Source organism: Sinocyclocheilus rhinocerous, unplaced genomic scaffold (assembly GCF_001515625.1).
Source record: "Sinocyclocheilus rhinocerous isolate Xijiao unplaced genomic scaffold, SAMN03320098_v1.1 scaffold370, whole genome shotgun sequence".
Taxonomy (NCBI): Eukaryota; Metazoa; Chordata; class Actinopteri; order Cypriniformes; family Cyprinidae; genus Sinocyclocheilus; species Sinocyclocheilus rhinocerous.
The window spans coordinates 590,810-611,452 of record NW_015670897.1 but is presented as its reverse complement, the minus strand read 5'-3'; the positions used below and the strand labels follow the sequence as shown (position 1 = coordinate 611,452).

Below are 20,643 nucleotides of genomic sequence, written 5' to 3'. Positions count from 1 at the left end.
CATTAGTTTTAGGTATTACAAGTTTTCATTTTATTTTTTTAATTTTGTTGTGATGTCATCTTTTAAAAATATTTTTATTTTGATATATCTTTAATAGATTTTTATTTCATTTTTAGTTTCAGTAATTTATTTGTTTTCTTAAACTTGTCTAACTTGTCAGTTAGTTGGCAAGGCAGCATTTCTAAATTTCACATTTCTAAACTTTTTTTATATTTCTTTTAAATTTAAGTTTTTCGTCTAATATTTTTCATTTTATTTCAGTTTATTTTAATTGTGAAATGTACTGATTTCTGAGTGAAAAATTGTTTCTACACCAAATTAATGTGAACAGCAACCCAGATCCATTGTTATTTTAGTATTATATATATACTATTATTGAATATAGTAAAATTACAAATGATTTATATTTTATTTAGGCACTATTTTAGAATTTATTAATATTATAAATATTTTTATATTTTCAGTTTTCAGTTTAATTTTAGTTTAGGTTTTAGCAATGTTGTCATTTTTTAAATATTTTTCAAATGTATTTTTATTAAATATTTTTATTCCTATATATATTTAATTGATTTTTATTTCAGTTCTAGTTTCAGTAATTTACTTGTTTACTTGTCTAACTTTTCAGTTAAGTGGCAAGGCTGCATTTCTAAACATTTTCAATATTTCTTAAGTTTTTTTTCCCCATTGTAAGGTTTTCATCTAATATTTGTTTTATTTAATATTATGTTTTATTTAATTGTGAAATGCAGCAATTTCTTTCTGAGTGAAAATTGTTTTTACACCAAATTAACGTGGACAGCAACCCAGATCCAGTGTCATTTTAGTATTATATATATACTATTATAGAATTTATAAATATTACAATAAAACAAGTTTTCATTTTAATTTTAGTTTAAGTTTTAGTAATTTTGTTGATGTTGTCACTTTTTAAAATATTTTTATTTCTATATATCTTAAAAAAAAATGCAGTTCTAGTTTCAGTAATTTACTTGTTTACTAACTTTTCAATTAAGTGGCAAGGCAGCATTTCTAAAAAAATTTCAATATTTCTAAAGTTTTTTTCCAATGTAAGGTTTTCATTTAATATGTTTTATTTCAGTTTTATTTAATTGTGAAATGCAGCAATTTCTGAGTGAAAATTGTTTTTACTCCAAATTAACGTGGACAGCAACCCAGACCCAGTGTCATTTTAGTATTATTTATATACTATTATAGAATTTATAAAAATTAAAAAATATATTTATATTATTTAAATACTATTATCGAATCCATTAATATTAAAAAATATTTAAAAAATATTTTTATAATTTTCATTTTAATTTTAGTTTAACTTTTAGTCATTTTGATGCGATCATTTATTTTTATTTTATTAATTTTTTTATATTTTTATATATTTTTATATTTTACTTTCATTGATTTTATTTCTGTTTTAGTGTTTAGTAATGTTAGTACCTCAACATAAACTTGTTTATTTCAGTTAGTTGACAAGGCAGCATTTCTAATGTTCATATTTCTAAACCTTTTTCAACTTTCGAGCTTTTTTAAGTTTTTCATCTAATATTTTTTTAATTCAGTTTTATTTCAATGAAAGAAAATTACTCTTTCAGTTTTTCTACTACAAAATTTTACATTTTATTCAGTGCGTTACTTGCTATATCTTTGTAATTAATTGTGAAGTTTACCTATTTCTGAATGAAAATTGTTTCTACACCAAGTTTTTGTCAGAACAGATCTTTGCTCTTGGGAGAACCCGATGAGAAATGCTTGCATTTATGCTGAGATCTCTTCTGAAACTCAAGAGGAGACACGAGAGATTTTTTGAGATGAGAGCAACATTAGGAGACTAAAGCAAAAGCTTTCAATTTGCAGACTGGAAGACAAACATCAACAGGTCGGGAGCCGAGAGGAGGGGCGGGCTGACGGACAGACGGCCTGTTATCAGTTTCCAAGAGGGAAATATAGACAGGAAAACCATCTGAATGAGGGGAGGGGACGCCTATCGGAAGCACAGAGTAAACAAGCTCCTTTTTAATCATCTAGACTCACGTTTTCAACCTAACGCTTTGATCTCGTACTCCATTAACGCATCCATCCCAGCCTCCCTATCATCCGTCCTCCTGAGAGATCAGACAGGACAGGAGATTGTTTAGAAGAAAAGTGGAGAGTTACACGATAGATACGAGGCTGCCAAGACGTCGAGGGCGCCTGCTCGGCTAATTCTAACGTCTGCGGTCACGCTCGTCGTAATCCAATAAGCCATTTCTGTAGAGGTCACACGAGAAAAATGAGGTCCGTTTGCAGATCAGTTGATGATAGTAAAGGTTAGGTGAGAGCTGGGCTGGTGGTTTGATCAGATCATACAAACAAAAGATCACATCAAATTGAAAATTGAATGAAAACATATGCATATATACAGTATAAAAATGTTGTGGGTCTGTAAGATTGTTCTGTTTTCAAAAGAAGTCTCTTCTGCTCAGCAAGGCTGCATTTATTTGAAAATACAATGAAAACTTTAACAGTGTGAAATATTGTTGAGATTTAACATAACTGCTTTCTATGTGAATATATTAAAATGTAATGTATTTCTGTGATCAAAGCTGTATTTTCAGCATCATTACTCCAGTCTTCAGTGTCACATGATCTTCAGAAATCATTCTAATATGCTGGTTTACTGCTCAAGAAACATTTCTGATTATTATCAATGTTGAAAGTTCAAAAGTTCAGCATTTGTTTGAAATAGAAATCGTTTGTAACTTTATAAATGTCTTTACTGTCACTTTTGATCAGTTTAATGCATCATTTCTGAATAAACCCATTAATTTCTTTCACTTTTGAATGGATTTATTTACTGCAATATAAGCAGAAGAGCAAAATCTCTACCGAACCCATTTCACCCAGCACTACTGTAGGTAAGAGGATCTGATCTTAGATCCGTAGCTTCAGTCAGGGGCTCAGTATAACCTGATAGCGCTCTTTGTGAGCGTTTACAAAGGTTAAGCTAACCTCTCCTCCATGAAGCGCCAAACAAACGGGGAGGGAAGGAGGAAGAAACTAATCTAATAGACTTAGAAGGAAAGCACACTCTTTAAAATAGGTTAGCATCATTTAATTGACCCACCAGAGGCTCAAACCGGACCCTCACAGCCACTGCTAGATTCAGAATCATGGAGTCAAACATTTGGAAATAAATTCTTCCCTCAACACTGGCCTCCTTGCATCGAAAACATAAGAGTGACTGAAGTGTCCAAATGTGTCATTGCATTTTTGTTTTGCTTAAGTGTGCATGTGCATCTTCTTTACAATAAATGCTTTGATGTTTTTTTTTATTTAATGCAATGCAATACATCCTGACATTTAAATATGGAAGCCCGTTTCCACCAAAGAATAAAAAATAAATAAATAAAAAAAATTGTGACTTCTCACAATTCAGACTTTTCTTGTAATTCCGTTTTATTTCTGCAATGAAATAAAAAATTTTTGACTTTTTATCTCACAAGTCCAATGTTTTCCTCCTCGCAATTCTGTTTTGCTTCTGCAAGGAAATAAAAAAAAAGATAATTGCGACTTTTTATCTCTCAATTCTGACATTTTCCCTTGCAATTCTGTATTGTTTCCACAAAATATTTTTAAAAACGCAGTTGTGACTTCTCATAACGGACCCTTCGCAAAGACCCGCCCCCCCCTTAGTTACCGTTGCTACGTCCGACCAGCCATGGCGCTCTCAAGCCACACACCATGTTCTCACGCAGTGAAAAATACACGGCGGAGCAAATAGGAAACTGACAACGTGCCAACAGACAAGACAGAGCAAGTATCAGCTTTCTAATTTTGTTAATTTTTTAAGAAATTCAAACAATAAATGCCATTTTGTGGCTCTTTAATGTGTGGTGACAGACCACTGTAGCGTCTCAGTTCAAGCGGCACGTGAACCGATCATCTCTTCCTCTTTACTAGTTATAGCACAAAATAAACATGAGTGAACATCAGAAGGTATCTGGTTTCAACCGCAGAAAGACGCCAATACACACCATTTTTCAAGTTGAAGTCCACCGACATTAATCTACTCTCCAGTCTGGTTTGTTTGTCGGACAAAATAGCAGATTCTGTGTTATGATTGGTCAGATCGCCTGTCAATCAAACTCCCAGCGAAGGGTCAACTCAATTCTGACTTTTTTTCCTCTCGCAATTCTGTTTTGTTTCACCAAAACGAAATTAGAAAAACTTAGCTGCGACTTTTTCTCTCACAATTCTGACTTTTTTCTTAATTGTTTTGTTTCCACAACAAAATAAAAAAGGTAATTGTGACTTTTTACATCACAATTCAGCCTTTTTTCTTGCAATTGCGAGTTAATATCTTGCAATTCTGAGTTTATATCTCTCCTTTTTTTCTCAGAATTGTGAAATATAAACAGAGTTGTGGGGAAAAAAGTCTGATTTGTGAGATAAAGTCATAATAACCTTGTTTTTATCCTGTGGGGGAAACAAGCTTCCTAATTTATAATATTTATTCCATATTTAAATACATTTTGGGGGTCGCTATGTTGCTTTGTTGGCATAAACAACACTAAAGACAAGTCTTTGGTGTTTTTTTTTTTTAAGTTGTTACGCTATGCATATGGATAGTTATGAAAGAAAATCGGTGTGGTAAAAAGACTTCATGTCATACGTCTTACTGACGTACAAATAGTACGTCTGTACTGGAATATTAGAACGAGATATATATATATATTATATATATATATATATAAAAAGGACTTCATGACATGCGTCTTACTGACATACAAATAGTAACTGTGTGAACTGTAATATTAGAATGATATACATCTAAAATATAATATATTTTTGGTTTAAACAGCAAAAGGTACCACTTGTGTCAAATCAAATTGCACATTTGTAATGCAAAATAAACAGAGCACGTATGATCGGCCTCCATTAAAGACCAGTGGCTGCGCCGAGAGACCATTTCTCCTTAAATAAAACATTTCCACCATCATGTCTGATCTTGTTTTTCTCTGCCTGTGATCCGCCGACCGGCCCAGAAAAGCCAGTCAAATTTGGGTAACACCGCTCGCCAACCTGTGGCCTGGAGAAACAACATGCTAAGGAAGATCAAATGGGATGGGAGATGTGTAATTACTGGTGGTTATGAAAACTGGCTGTCATCCTCAACGCGGCGAATTCAGAGCCGCCCTAGGACAGCGAAGGCAGACATGCCTGGAAAAGCACTAATCCAGCACACTTAACTTAAAGAGGCAGGCTGTTGCTTCACTTCGTTCAGTCTGGAGTTCAATACGGAGGCAAATGAACCATAGACTTTAGGGCCAGGTGACATATATGGAACCCTCAAGGATTCAAGGATTTAAAGCGTTTATGGTCATATGCCCAGTGAGGAAAACAAGTTTCCCTGAGCAATGAAATTCTTACTTTGCTGTCCACAATGAATGCCAAGACAGTGCAAAGCTATACACAAACTATACACGCATACATACATACAATGTAAGAAACATAATAATAAAAACTATGCTGCAGTAGTAGGAATATAGACTATGAAAAAATAGAAATATAGTCCATGTGTATCTATATATGCGAGTATAGAGTAGAAATATAGAATGTGAAAATAGAAATATAGACTATGTATATGGTATCTACATATGTGAATGTACAGTATTAACTTATGTGCAAAAAACAATAGTGCAGTAACATGTGCAAATTGAGTGCAACTACATAACAACAGCAGCAGCAACAGTAACAGATGTGCAAATTGAGATGAGGCTACATGAGTAATATTAACAAATATACAATGGTAATAATAACAGTAACTTCACCATGTATTTGACTGGAAATATAAAATTAAGCAACACTGAACATCATAATGATTTTAATGCACTTTTTATTTGGCTAAAAGATCATCATTAGACTAGGGCTGGACAATAATTCAATATCAGTATTAGGGCTGGACAATAATTTAACCTTTCAGTAGTGTCATCACTACAAGCAGAATTTTTATTTATTAAAAGATCGAAAAAAGTTTTAGAAAAAATGTCTAGAAAAATATTCTTTTCATTTGGTGAAAAATGTTGTGGAAAACAGGTCTTGAAATTTTTTTATTAGATTTTTACTGTATTTAATCGTTTAAAAAATGTACATTGTTTTAGAAGAAAAATATAATGTTCTTCCTTCTGTTCATTTGGTGAAAAACATGATTGGGCCTTGATTAATTTAACAAGATTTTTAATGTATTTTAATGTAAAAACTATTTAAAAGCAAACACATATAAATGTTCAAATATTTATTAAAACTTAGAAAAAAAAAGATACAGTTTAAGAAAAACAAAATCTAGATATCAAAAATATTGTATTGTTCATTTGGTGAAAAATGTGGTGGGAAAACAAGCCCTGATTATTTTAACTAGATTTTCACCATATGTTACTTTTTATATTAAACATTTTGAATGTAAATAGCAACAATGGACAAATATATATATATTCCTAACACTGCGTCTACACCGGACGCGAGTGGCACGGCGCGACAAAATACTATAGAACCACTGATCTATAATAGAGATTTATTATTTATAGATCAGTCTATAGAACTTATTATAATCAGTGATGCTGTCTACACTGGATGCGGCGCGACACAACAAATCCCCGACAGTAAACTGCTGCCGCGTTCTATTTATGACGTGCTGACACAAATTTCAAATGATTTTCAACGGTCGCTTTGTCGCGCGTCCAGTGTAGACAGACTTTAGCTGATGCGGCGCGGCGCGACCAGACAACTGTCGCGTCCGGTGTAGACACGGTGTAACGGTTGCCTGGTACATCCTACAGTACATAAAATTTTACTTACCACATAAACAGAGTAAGGAGAGATGAATGAGGACGATGGCGAATGATCTGTCAGTACCACTGACAAACATATAATCTTGTAAAATGTGTGGCAGTTACTGCCGCTCCATAGTATAAACGGAGTACGTGCAATCGCAAATCTCGAAAAGTGAAAGTGAAACTAAAAGTGATCGTGCATTCAAAAGCATGATGCCAGTTTCAATGCCAGGTATAATAGCGGCTCCCTGATGCCGAAATATATATGTAGTATAATTACCCAATTATATAACTGCGAGGAAAAATATTAAAATATATATTTTCCTCCCATCTCGTATTTATTCCCTTTAGGGGGTTCCGCCTACACATCATTTTCTTTCCAAACACGGTATTGGGATATACACACACACACACACACACACACACACACACAAAGCAAGTAAATAACATTTTCCAGATATTTATTAAAAGATTAAAAGTATATAGTTTTAGATTTATTTTTCCTTGTGGTCATGTGTTGTAAAACATTGTGGAAAACATGCATTTATTATTATTTTAACTAGATTTTTACTGTATGTTACTTTTTAAAATTAAACACTTTTGAATCTAAATAGCAAAAATTTAATTAAAAACCCCAAGCAATTTCAAAGCAAATACATATAAATATCCAGATTTATATATCAAATAGTCAAAAGACCAAAAAATATAGAGACATAATTCGTCCAGCCCTAGTGCACTCCATAATTGGATGCACTGCATACAAACATGCTATACAGTAGATCATTGGATATCATTCTTCCCAGCAGTAGATAAAAGCCGTAATGTTGAATTCATGTGGGCTGGCCAAAGGAAAAAGTGAGGGAAGAAAAGATAGAAACTTCCCCCTACCCCCACCTGCTTCTATCACTTTGTCCCCTAGAGGAAGGGAACATTATGCAGGAGGACAATGCGCCAAAGCAAGCCAGGCCTGTTTCAACAGGTTGGCGCTGCAACAAAAAGCATCTGTCTGTTCGACACGCTCTCTATAAGCAAGAGACTGATACCCTTCTGTAAATCAAACAAACGTGCATGCATTATCTGTCTGATAATTAGTTCTACTCAGCGGATGTTTCTTAACCAATGCAAAGCACTCGCTCAAATACAACTGCCGCCTTCAGCGACTCGACACAGTTCACAAAACACCCTTTACAGAGCTTGAACTTTCAACCTTTGAGTTACAAACCCACAATGTTCTTTTGCACAGGCTTGCATTCATAATTTACACTTTGCATGTAGATACTAGTTACCGGCGGCATGAATAACACCTCAAAACATTTGTGATTTTGATAAAACAGCCTAAATAAACTCTCAGACTTACACTGAAGAGAGGCCAGAATATCACAGAGATTTGAGGGTGGACTTTCCTCACTTGAAACAGTAAGAAACCACCTAGCAACCACTCAGAACACCTTAGCAACCACCCACAACACAGCGCATTTTGCACTCACACCGCTCACACTTTCTTCAGATAAAGCAAAAATGTAGCTACAACTTGCAACCGAACAGAGAAGCTAAATGCATTTTGCCAATAAAACAAATCTCCAGAAACACTTTTCTTCATCCGTGTCTAATGAAGCAATCATCTCTTAATGTGAACTGCTGTCAAATTCAAACGCAACCTCATCAAGCTGATCACAAACACGCACTGCACTAACAAGAAATCGGTTTTAGTTTATTTTTATGATGCAATAACTCTTTCCCACAGGGATAAAGGCTTTCAAGATCCATTTACAGTTAGTGCATCCCCTCTGGCTTGATCTGGATGGCTCTTGCAGAGAATCGCAGAACTCGCAGCCTTCAAAGCCCGAACATCTGGCAGTATGGCCTCAGAGAACAGACCTAACAGTTTACAACACCACAAATCTTTCAGCTCCAATAAGACCCGGGCGGTTCTTGGCACTCACACAGATGCATTCGATGACTTCCCAGGTGAGTGATTCTGCATGCAAGACGACAACATGTACACTATGCCATCAGCAAACTCTATAGACTTCTATGTTATTGATCATGCAAAGAGTTGTTGGCGTTTCTGGTACTATGTGACAAAACATCTATAGTGGCCACAAAATTATGAAATATAATAGTTTGAAATAAGCAGAATGTGATTGCATTTATTCTGCCAAATGTTTTGTTAGAAGAGTGACAAATTACACTTTCTTTGTTCTAATATCTAATGCAATGACATTCGGACAGTTTTAGGTGTCCAAATACTTTTTACATTCACTGTCTGCAAGTTAAAGCTTCCAAGACCGAAAGTGATCATGCAAAGAATTGTTGGTGTTTCTGGTACTACATGACTTGTATCACGGCCTAAAAATTCAAATGAAAAGTCCAAAATAAACAGAAAGTTATTGCATTTTTAATTTGTTAACCGTTTTGCTAGAAGAGCATGCATGTGCGGTTTCTTTAGAACAAGTGCCACTTGCTTTGCTCTAACAATAATGCATTGACATTCAAACAGTTTTAAGTGTTGCTCAGTTGTCCAAATACTTTTTAGGGTCACTGTCTGCCAGTTAAATCCCCCAAGACCAAAATGATCATGCAAAGAACTGTTTTCTGGTACTATATGACAAAACATCTACAGTGGCGCCAAAAAATAGTCAAAAATGAATGTGCTTGTGCGGTTTCTTTACAATAAATTACACTTGCTTTGATCTAACATCTAATGCACTGACATTCAGACAATGTCAAAAGAGTCCAAATACTTTTTAATGCCAATGTCTGCCAGTTAAAGCCTCCAAGAGCAAAGATGCATGAGATACACAACTGTATTCCCTTACAGATCCTGCGTTGTTACCTAGACTCTATAAAGGGGTTTTCGCAGCAATGCAATAGAACCTCCATTTCAAGAACCTTTCAGTGAACAGTTCTTGAACCATTTTTCCCAGTATAAAGAACATTTTAATAATCTAAAGAACCTTTTTCCACTACAAAGAATGGAAAATTCCAAGAAGATGCCAACAAAGATCATCAGTCCAATGCATTGCATAAAAAAACCTGAAAACATCTTCCAGCTCTTACCTGCATCAGTTTCCCTTCAGCATAGCCTGCGCTGCCCCCGGCGAACACCCCTTCTAGGGTGATTGGCTTGCTGGTGGGCTCCTGTTTCAGCAGTGACACCTTGATCATGGCTCGGGGTGCGGAGCGTTCGGACTCCACAGCAGCGGCTAGTTCCAGGCCCGTGTGGCCCAACGCCACCTGCAAGACAGCCATGAGCAGCCACGGCCAGAGCCCGGACAATCGCCGCACAGGAACCCTCATTGTCCTGGCTGCAGCGGCGGGCCCCGGCCATACATTATGCACTGTCCACAAAGCTATCCGTCCAATCAGAGCTCAGATAAAAGGCAGGAGAATCCTTAGAGGTCACTGAAACTGTCCAAAAAAACACAGCGGCTTTTAGAGTGGGTAGTTTTTTTTAGTGCTTTTTTTTTTAAGCTCAGCAGGGTTGAGATTTGAAATAAAATATTATTAACAATTTAATGGAACTTCAGTTGGTGACTGGCCTGTATCACTGACAGAACATGACTGACAGAGTGATTGACAGCGGGCAGCCTCCTGGCGCGAGCATTGATTTAAACCACAAAAAGAGTTTAATATGATCGCCTAAAGGTCATTTCAATGATATTGCCGATTTCCCCGTGGCATCCCGCGCGTCGTGATTGATAACGTGACGTCATAATGACTCAATTATTGTGCGGTGCGCCGCGTCCACTTCAAAGGATTCCAAACATTCCAGAATGTAGCAGGTTGTAGCAGAATCACCGTATTCAGCAATGCAACAATGTCTCAGTTATTCCACTCTGATCAAGCCGTAGAAAACACGCGTAACAATCCCACTGTGAACGCCTGGAAATGTTTCCCATGCGGTCCAACATAAAAAAAGATGCGACGGGGGGAAAAAAAACATTATCCAGCTAAAACAAGAACTTCGCGGGAGCGATCGAAAACAGTCAGGAGGGAGCCGTTTTACTCATTCCCATGTTCCTAAATGAATTAAGACTTCACAAACCTGTTCGACTCAGATTACATCTCCACAGATCCATGTCGAGAAATCCAGTCACTTCAAGTGTAGAATCCGCACGCGCTGTCCCGAAGCCTCAGTGCTGTTGATCCGAACTGCAGGAACGCTGGAAAAGTTTAAAGTTGAGAGTGAACGCGAGTGTGAGCTAGCGTGCGTGTACCTGCTGACTGTCAGCGAGGGTGGAGCAGAACTTATCCGACCCATTAAACGCGCGCGCACACACACACACACACACACACGTCTGGTTTTACTATCCCTGTGGGGACTCTCCATAGGCGTAATGGTTTTTATACTGTACAAACCGCATATTCTATCGCTCTACACCGACCCTACACCTAAACCTACCGCTCACACCAAACTTTCTGCATTTTTACATTCTCAGAAAAACTCATTCTGTATGATTTATAAGCTTGTTTCCCCATGGGGATTTCAATTTAGGTCCCCACGGTGACACGAGTCCCCATGAGTCGGTGTGTATTCAGGTTTAAGTCCCCATCGGGATAGAAAAACATGCACACACATCACACACACACTACGCCCTCTAGCTGACATCACTGGAGAAACATCAGAATTACAGAACGATGCTGGATGCCAAAACTGATTTTCTAAGCATACCATGAATATAATCATCAGTGTAACAACTGTAAGCTTCATAATAACCTTGTAAAATGCAATGGACTTATGACTGAATAATTATTATCCCTCTATTGCATGTATAATGACAGCCATGTGAAAGGAATAGTTCACCCAAAACTGAAAATTTGCTATAAACGTATTCACGCTCAGGCCATCCAACAAGTAGATGAATTTGTTAATGCAAACAGATTTGGAGAAATGTAGCATTGCATCAGTGTCTCAGCAATGGATGCTCTGCAGTGAATGGGTGCCGTCAGAATGAGAGTCCAAACAGCTGATAAAAACATCACAATAATCCACACAACTCCAGTTCATCAGTTAATGTCTTGAGAAGCCAAAAGAAACAAATCTATCTTTAAGACTTTAACTTCAAACTGTTGCTTCTGACTAAAATACAGGCCCATAGCCAGTGAGGGTGAATAGATTTTCTGCAATTTTTATTTTTGAGTGAACTATTCCTTTAAAATCAAAATCAGATGTTGAAAACTAGTATTTTGGATTTGTCTTTTTAGGGATGTTGATTTGCGCAAAACAGACAAAAACAAATGGAAGACAGGTTTTTATTTACAGTAGGCCTTTCTGTAGTTAAATTGAGTGACTACAATTTGTCAGAGGGCAAAAAAAAAAAAGGTTAATTACACTAAATAATAGAGTAACATACTTCAGCTGCAGAATCTAATTGTATTGTCTCCTAATTTAATGGTATACTTAACTATTAATTAAATTATAGGTCATTTTAAAATAAAGTCCTTAGGGAAATGAGGATTTATTTTACTGGACACAGGGCCATCGTTAGGAATTCTGGGCTCTGTGCACTGAATTTGCTATGGGACCCCCACAAAATCATGGACCCCTGTTACTCAGTTCCATTATTACCCCCTGTCTGACGCCCCTGACCGGACATCTATCATGACTTGAGCTGCTTTATAATATAATAATATAAAAAATATAATTATCTGAGCAGTCAAAATAACAGAAAACACAGCAATGACACACATTCAGCCTTTATCAGGGATTTCACTTGCTTTGCATTTATTCAAATTCAAAAAAGCTGAAAACAAATCAGTTCATTCAAAGCTATTAAAATCTAACTTTCACTCTTGTGCTACAATGAAAAAAAATAAATTATATATTGATGCTTATGAATACTGAAATATAAGATAAATAATTTAAGAATATATATATATATATATATATATATATAAGATAAATAATATCACATTCACTGAAGACATTTTAAGCATCTGCCATTAAAATTAGTCAGAAACTTTTGTGCAAAAACAACTTCAAAAAAAAAAAAACAGCATGCAATATAAACTTAACACTACTTCAAATCTTCAAAACTTTCTTAAATAGTTCATACAATTTTTAAAATACTGTAAATAACTCATATAACTAATAATAATACTTTATTTATCATTAATAATAAATACTATTAATTAAATAATAACTTTATGATGCTTGTCATTTGCATATGCTGATGAATCCTGCCTGTCTTCTGTGGATCATAACAACCATAAAGTCATAAAAATGTACAATAAAAAAATCTGAATGATTGTGTAAAAACATAATTTGAGGGTGTGATATAATCTGAAACTGTCCTACCTAAAGCAGCTGCAGTGAGTCTTGCTCTGCTCTCAGTTTCTGATGCTTTCCTGAGTCACTTTCTGATCTGTAGCAGCCTGATCACAGAGTATTGAGTTATAGCATCAATCCATGAAGGCTCAATTTTAATTTTGTCATACTGTATCTTTAGCTAAAACAACAACACACACTTAAAGAGCAACTAAGATGATAGTGTCTTTTGACCTTTTTTAAGGCCTCCAGAGATGCTGAATCATCTTCTTTGAGTTGGCTGGCTCCTTGCTTCTCAACTTCATGTCCCTCAGACTCCAGTTTGATGTATTGCGTGCCCACACTGCAGGCCATGGCAGAGGGACGCTCGTCTCTCACAGGACTGGATGCCGCAGTGTCTATCCTGGAGCTCTGAGGACTGTCAGGTTCAGGTTTAGAGGCAGCAGGTAAAGTGTAGAGAGTTGGGCTGGAGGTGTGCTGGCCTTTCACAGGGGTGCCCACTCGGACTATGTGGACGTTGGGCAAACCCTGGAACTCATCCACCATCTGGAACACCCTGTCGAGGTTCACGTCGCCCCTCTGAGACTCAGCCGTAACGTGTGCGGGCCAGTTTGCGGTTTGGATGCTGTTGTGATGGTGGCTCACAGAATAGTTCTGCTAGAGTAATGAGAATGAAAGTGTTGTTGTATTATATTAAATATAAATATTGCAAAACAATAATATAACAGAATAAAAATAAATTATTTTTTATATTTTATTTGGTCTTTTGAAAAAAAAAAAAATATATATATATATATATATATATTGTATCTCTTTGACAAATTGTTTTATTCAAAAAGTATTCCAAAAAGTAATATGGAGTAAAATATGACCTGAACATGTTGTTTACAGTTTTGTGAGATTCATTCAGATGCAATTATTTATAGTTATGAATGATCAGACACATATGAATTGTGTAATGTTTCTCACCGGGTAATAAGCATAATGTGAATATGGCAGAGCTGTTTGATCTCCACCTGCTCGATCTGCTTCAACAAAACCAGCAGTGCAACACTGACAAACTACTGAGAGCGAGACAAACACACAACCATTGAACATACAGTGCAGTCCGTTCATAAGTGACTAGAATCTCAACAGTAACGGTTTCGTCTCCGATGTTTCTCCTAAAATTAGGAGGACGTTGGTATCTCTGCAGATCTGAGCACATTTTGAGACACTGTGGAGATCTCTTCTCAAACTCCAGAGGAGACACATGTGAGTCCTTTTCCTGTGGAAAATGAGTTTAATGCACTGTAAGATAAAGTAAGTCAGTACCTGGCGAGTAAAATCCAGAGGGATAGGACAGCTGCTGAGGTATATATTTAGGCTCCTGTGGAAACAGACCGCCGGGACCGGACTGAACCCTGTGAGAAGTGCTGTACGGATTGAGGCGAATGACAGAAACCGGGATGCCTTTGTTAGAGTAGAAGGGAGGCACATCACTGTAAGGAAAGATCCAGGAGCACGGAGGGATCGGGCTTCGGTCAGACCCCTTCTGCTGATGGGATACAGAACCGAAATGCTGATTCGGGACTGCACAACCTAAGAAGCGAGTATAAAGGAGCTTTTGAGAAGTTTATAGACCATTGAAAGCTACAAAAAATTATTTTCGAGGTGTCAGTTCTGGCACTTCTTCCTAAGACTGTAAATTATGATAGTCTAGAGGTGTCATTTTATGTTAGCATGCATGAGGGCCAGAGTCAAATCCTGATATAATATACATTTTTATAAAGAACCAAGCAAAATTCCAACTGAATTTGATGTATGGAAAAAACTGGAACTGACTTGTTGATAACACTGTTCGTGTTTCATGGGAAAAACCCAAACCCATATAAAAAAAACTATTTTACTACTTTACTTAAGTTTTCACTATAATAATTACTGCAGTGTCTTTAGAACCAACGACATACTTTTGAATTATGAACTGAAGCATTTTCACTAAAGACTGATTTTTAAATATATATATATATACTACATATCTCATTAAATGCTAAAACTCATTTGATGTATTGACAAATTAATATTTGTATTAAGTTTTGGACGCACGTGTTTTGTTTTGTTTTTGCTTCGATTTTTATAAAGTAAATGTAAGAATAACTTCAGTAATATTTCCAGATGAACACTTACTGACCTGAAGCAGCTCGGCTTTACTTGATTCTCCATCAATCTTTAATTTTTTTTTGAAAAATCAGTGCGTCTCAAATATGATCATCAGGCTTTTGAGGAGCGTTTATTTCTTCATCTCTCAATCAGCACTGGATTGCATTGCATTATATGTTTGGATCATTTCAATCTCATCTTACTAAGACATATTACTGGAGAAATAGAGTGATGAATGATATTTATATCATTTTATGTAAGTATGCTATACTGTTATAAAGATCTCGTTGATTTATATGAGCATCTGCACTAAACTGCATATTTTTTTGCTCCGTTTGAGTGTGTTTTAACTCCATATTCTCATTATATCATGAGCCATAAAAGCCTGATGCATCATATGATACTCAACATAAACAATTAAAAGTGTAACTCATCCAGACATGCATGTGCCGTATTGAGGAGAGCTGTCACCACTCATATTTACTTTGTTCAGTCTAGTGTGTGAAAGTTAAACTGGCCTCTTTTCTCATTTGTTGTGTTGTGTTGAGACTGCTGATGGTTTCGGCGCGGGGGACGACAGGTCACCTGCTCTCCGGCCTCCATCTTGGCCTTGTTACTAATAGTCAGCCTCTTCATATGGACCAGAAGTTCTGGCCGACCCTTTTTGAAGTAGGGATTGTAGAAGTGGTGCAGGTTGCGGCGTCTGTCCTTGAAGGACCTGTCATAAACCTTCCGGAAGCCGTAGAGGTTGAGCTGCCGGATGAAGCTGGTAAAGTTGGTGGTCTTGAACAGCTTAGCATCTTGTTTGACCGGTGACAGCAGCTCGTCCTCGAACCGCTGCTGGTCGACGATCACGCTCTCTCCATTTGGGCTCCAGAAGACTGAGTTGTTTTGGGGATTGTTTATCAGACGCCACAACTTAGCCGGGAAGTTATTGTAGTTTATGTGGACTCTGAGAAGAGACCTATCAAACTCCACATCCATCATGGTCAAATCAAATAATCAATTAATGACCTGCAGATGATGGAAACCACATAAACATCATTCAAATTCAATATAAACATTTAATAACAACATTATTACTTTTTTAAACGTCATTAGTAGGCTACATAATAGATACGTCTTCGATTGAACAGATCATTAGAAGTTAAAGTTGTGATCTTAATTGAATGTGAACACAATACATGTATATCGTCAAAAACTATGAAACGTTGTTAATTGAAAATCGAATAATTAACGTCTTTACGTGTCGTTATATTTACAATCGCCTACCGCAGCCGTTACTGGAACCGTTAAGCGCGTGTTCACATATGGAACACATTTAAACCGCATCAGAATGAGGATCACGTGACCTCTAAGCTCTGGCGGGTTAATAGCGACCTCTAGTGGCTGCTGGGATCAGTACAGTTCGTTTACAGTCAATTGCATCAGAACACATTTTGTTTAAAAAAATATTTTAAAACATCATGGAATATTAAAAAAACAAACATTATGGAATTAATAGGATTTGTGGTTTCTATTATGAATTTATGAAATAAATTCCATTTATGAAACTCTTGCGTTCTCATTGGAATATAGTTCAGACTGTTTCAGGCAACGCAGCTCACGGGTCACAAACATACCTACAGATTAATTGTCTAAATGCACCGTAAGGGTCGGAATTTGAATAAACTAATATTTCAAGTTAATTATATGACCAGAAATGAATAACTATTTCAAATCACGATCGAGCGGCGCGTGTCAGTGACGTCATTACTCGTCGCCGAATGTGCGGTTGTTGTTTTTTTTTTGTGTTTTTTTATTAATGCTCAAAAATCAAGAATAGCACAACACCTCCATGGTTATTCCCAATGCCTGCAGTTGACCTTCAGGTTTTAGTGAGTATAAATGATAAAAACAGACAAGAATCTAAAGATTCAATAGTACAGAAATATTTAGATCAGAAATATATATCAGTAACTCATATATATACAGATGGATCTAAAGATCCTGAAACAGGACGCACAGCAGCAGCAATATATGTTCCAAGGTTCAGGTATAGAATAGCAAAAAGAACATCTAATCACCTATCAGTTTATACAACAGAAATGATTGCCATATTAATGGCTCTTCAAGTGGGTTGAAGACATTAATATAGGCCTACCTGAAGTAGTCATATGTTCAGACTCTTTTTCAGCACTATCAAGTTTAAAGAGTGGTAAATCTTCAACATTTTATCAGACATTTTACAAAGTTTGTTCAGAATACAAACAAAAACAATTGTCTCTTTTGTACGGATAAATGTCATTCGCTGCGCGATTCTTTCCATTAAAACATCCAGACATAGAATTTAATGTTCCAATGAGTAAATTAGAAATAAAAGGGCTAATTAAAAAAGCATTAAAAGATATATGGCAAAGTAAATGGGATGGTGAGAATAAAGGACGGCATTTATATAATTTTCAAAGAACAGTTGGAAATGAGAGGAGAATTTTTGGGAATAGCAAGGAAGACCGCATAATATCTCGCCTTAGAATTGGACACACTGCACTTAATCAATCATTATTTATAATAGGAAAACATGAGTCTGGACTTTGTGTTAAATGTGATCTTCCTGAAACAGTTGAGCATATTTTAATAAAATGTAAAGGATATGACAACGAAAGAGTACAACTTACAGAAGCACTTCATATAGAAATAAATCAGATCTCACTTCAGAAATTGTTAAATAAAGATGTGACTATAGAAATGTTTCACATATTATTTAAGTATCTCAAAGATACAGAGTTAATAAACAGGATTTAAAGAATCACTACTAATTTGTTTTTTCCTTTAAAGTCAATGCTCCACACTCCATCCTAGTAGGTGGCAGTAAATGCACCTAAAGCTGGTTTGCCAACAGCCATAAAACGTCAAAGAAGAAGAAGAAGAACTCGTCGAAACAATCGTTGTTCCGAGGCATCTATAACTAATTTTTTAAAATTTAAAAATTCAAAGCAACAGAAATGTCTCTGGAGACTGTCCCGAAAGATCTGCGTCATTTGAGAGCGTGTCTGCTGTGCTCTCTTGTCAAGGTAAACAAGACATTTATCAAAACAGATGCTTTCATCATTGATGCATGTACATATTTAGATATTCAGAGCAGATGAGTATAACGCTGGTATGAAACTCTATAGATAGGCTTTCTCTGTCTTATCACGATAATGTTTTTGGACATGGAAATGCCGTGTTATGAATATACAATGGTGAGTGTATGTATTTGTGTGTGTCTGCTGCTTACAGTCATACAATGTACATTAAACATTATATTGTTAAATACAGTCATAGGCATTACAATTACAGCCCAGCTGTGGTTTGCATAGGAAATACTGAATATATTTGATTGATATCATTTCTCTATAATCTTCTCTGGTTTCAGACTATTGATCAGTTTGAGTACGACGGGTGTGATAACTGTGAATCATACCTGCAGATGAAGGGCAACCGAGAGATGGTTTATGAATGCACAAGCTCTTCTTTTGATGGGTGCGTAATGGCATTTCTTAGAGTTAAAGTGATAATTCACTCCATGATCATCATTTACTCCCCCTGTATGGCTTGCTTGCTTTCTTCCATGTACCAAAAACTGAGATATCTGGCAGATTGTATGAGCTGTTCTTGTCCATGTAATGACAACAGGCGGTGATTCACATTTAAAAAGCACCATTAGAGTAACCCATGCAACTTAGGAAAGAGAATTGCACTGGTTTGCAAAGTTAAGGTGTGTTAAAACTGATAGAATATCCATTGTTGAGTCGACTATTCTTTAAAAAAAAAACAACACACATGGATGTTGGATTTCATTTGAGCACTAATGTGTGATGTCTTCATTATAGTGTTGTTGCTATGATGAGCCCGGAGGACAGTTGGGTGGCAAAATGGCAAAGAATCGGTGAGTATTTGCGTGCACTTCACCTGTGAGATCTTCAGAAGCAGGCAGGTGGAGTTGCTTTGCTTGCCTCACTCATTTCGGTCTTCCTTTTTATTTCACATTTATTTATGTAGCACTTTTACACAATACAGATGATTTCAAAGGCGCTTCACATTAATAAACAGGAAAATAGCAGTGTTAATGTTTCATCAATTATGAAACAACTTCAAGTACAGCTATAAAGCAGCTTTACAAAGGCAGTAGAGTCATTATTCAGCTCAGTTCAGTAACAGTGTGGATGTCTTTCTCAGGTAACTTCAAGCCAGGTGTCTATGCAGTAACGGTAACGGGTCGGTTACCTCCAGGTTAGTGTCCGATTTTGGTCTCGTTCAGCAGAATGGCTCTCTCATGACTGTAAATGAAGGACATTTTGTACACTGTAAAAAAAAATCTGTGACATTTACGGTAAAATACCGGCAGCTGTGGTTGCCAGAACTTCACGGTAAAAAAATATGGTCGCAACATTTTAGGTTTTACAGACTTAACTTAAATTCACAATAAAATACCGTATTTCATTAACTGATGTTAATAAACCAAATAAATAAACTGTAATGTTAATAAACCAAAATATTGAAGTGTTAATATCTGTTTTGAACCATTGTAATGCACTGATAACCACCAAAAACTGGTGGTGATGAGAAAGTCACATGATGAACCAATTTCTTTTTCACTTCCAAAAACCGTATTTTTAACAGTATTTTACTGTAAAATTACATTAAATGTAATTACATTTATTCACCGTATATAGTATGGAAACTTACTGTTAACCAGTTAACAGGTTTTCACTGTAGCATTTTTACAGTCTTTTACTGTTAAAATCACAATCTTTTTTTACAGTGTATTTTCTGTGAAAACCTTTGCTGAAAATCACTCACATGAGGTTGATTTTGTGTTTTGTCTCTCAGGTGTGGTGCGAGAGCTTAAGAGCAGAGACGTCATCTACAGATCTAGAGACACGGCTGTTAAAACATGAAAACAGTTTGCATCAGTTTATGAATCACATGTTTGTAAGGCTACACTCATAACCAGCTGTTTTAGTGACTGCTTATCTGTTATTGTCTGTTATTTCATGTCTTATGATTTTCTGTTTTACTTTTGGAGCGATTATGGTTTGATGATGGATAAATTACTCACACTTTGTTTGTGTGTGTATATACAGTATATATATATGGTCAGTAGGGTTTCTACAGTTAAAAAGGTCATACCCCTGGTTTCACAGACGAGGCTTAAGCTAGTCCCAGACTAAAATGCATGTTTGAGCTGTCTCAACTGAAAATATCTTGCTCTGACATTATCTTAAAATATGTCAGTAGTTTCACTGTTCTGTGTCAAGATGCACACCTGTAATGTTTTCTTCTAACGCATTTTTGTAAAAGTTGCTTAAATATCTTAATTTAACTAAGGTCTAGTCCTGGCTTAAGCTAAGCACCGTTTGTGAAACCAGGCCTTAAAAGGTCTTA

At 36.1% G+C, this 20,643-nt stretch overlaps 3 protein-coding genes across 3 annotated transcripts in view; 1 reads left to right on the top strand and 2 right to left on the bottom strand.

Annotated features, from left to right (window-relative positions):
- The window catches only part of LOC107734348 (E3 ubiquitin-protein ligase RNF43-like), a 121,202-nt gene extending 111,049 nt beyond the window's left edge, over nucleotides 1-10,153 (bottom strand). Inside the window, exon 1 of the mRNA XM_016546283.1 lies at nucleotides 9,885-10,153. Within this exon, the coding sequence (XP_016401769.1) occupies nucleotides 9,885-10,124 (240 nt within the window). The 5' untranslated portion in view covers nucleotides 10,125-10,153. The remainder of the gene's footprint in view (nucleotides 1-9,884) is intronic.
- A 3,004-nt stretch (nucleotides 10,154-13,157) lies between these two features.
- hsf5 (heat shock transcription factor family member 5) lies at nucleotides 13,158-16,218 on the bottom strand. Its single transcript, XM_016546281.1, has 5 exons — nucleotides 15,753-16,218; nucleotides 14,410-14,676; nucleotides 14,065-14,156; nucleotides 13,330-13,749; nucleotides 13,158-13,202 (listed from the first exon to the last, which is right to left on the bottom strand). Exons 1-5 carry the CDS (start codon nucleotides 16,216-16,218, stop codon nucleotides 13,158-13,160), a joined length of 1,290 nt encoding a protein of 429 aa, XP_016401767.1.
- Nucleotides 16,219-18,131: 1,913 nt separating this feature from the next.
- Nucleotides 18,132-20,446, top strand: supt4h1 (SPT4 homolog, DSIF elongation factor subunit). Its single transcript, XM_016546288.1, has 5 exons — nucleotides 18,132-18,287; nucleotides 18,632-18,738; nucleotides 19,089-19,144; nucleotides 19,435-19,488; nucleotides 20,089-20,446. Exons 1-5 carry the CDS (start codon nucleotides 18,219-18,221, stop codon nucleotides 20,154-20,156), a joined length of 354 nt encoding a protein of 117 aa, XP_016401774.1. The 5' UTR covers nucleotides 18,132-18,218; the 3' UTR covers nucleotides 20,157-20,446.
- The last annotated feature ends 197 nt before the right edge of the window (nucleotides 20,447-20,643 follow it).

What these genes read in the sequence shown, in the direction of transcription:
- supt4h1 (XM_016546288.1), top strand. Translation starts at nt 18,219, where the DNA reads ATGTCTCTGGAGACTGTCCCGAAAGATCTGCGTCATTTGAGAGCGTGT. An exon ending in TGCTGTGCTCTCTTGTCAAG is followed by an intron (nt 18,288 to 18,631) that starts GTAAACAAGACA and finishes CTCTGGTTTCAG; the next exon opens with ACTATTGATCAGTTTGAGTA. An exon ending in GGCAAAATGGCAAAGAATCG is followed by an intron (nt 19,145 to 19,434) that starts GTGAGTATTTGC and finishes TGTCTTTCTCAG; the next exon opens with GTAACTTCAAGCCAGGTGTC.
- hsf5 (XM_016546281.1), bottom strand. Translation starts at nt 16,218, where the DNA reads ATGGATGTGGAGTTTGATAGGTCTCTTCTCAGAGTCCACATAAACTAC. An exon ending in CACAACAAATGAGAAAAGAG is followed by an intron (nt 14,677 to 15,752) that starts GCCAGTTTAACT and finishes CTCGCTTCTTAG; the next exon opens with GTTGTGCAGTCCCGAATCAG. An exon ending in CACATTATGCTTATTACCCG is followed by an intron (nt 13,750 to 14,064) that starts GTGAGAAACATT and finishes TTACTCTAGCAG; the next exon opens with AACTATTCTGTGAGCCACCA.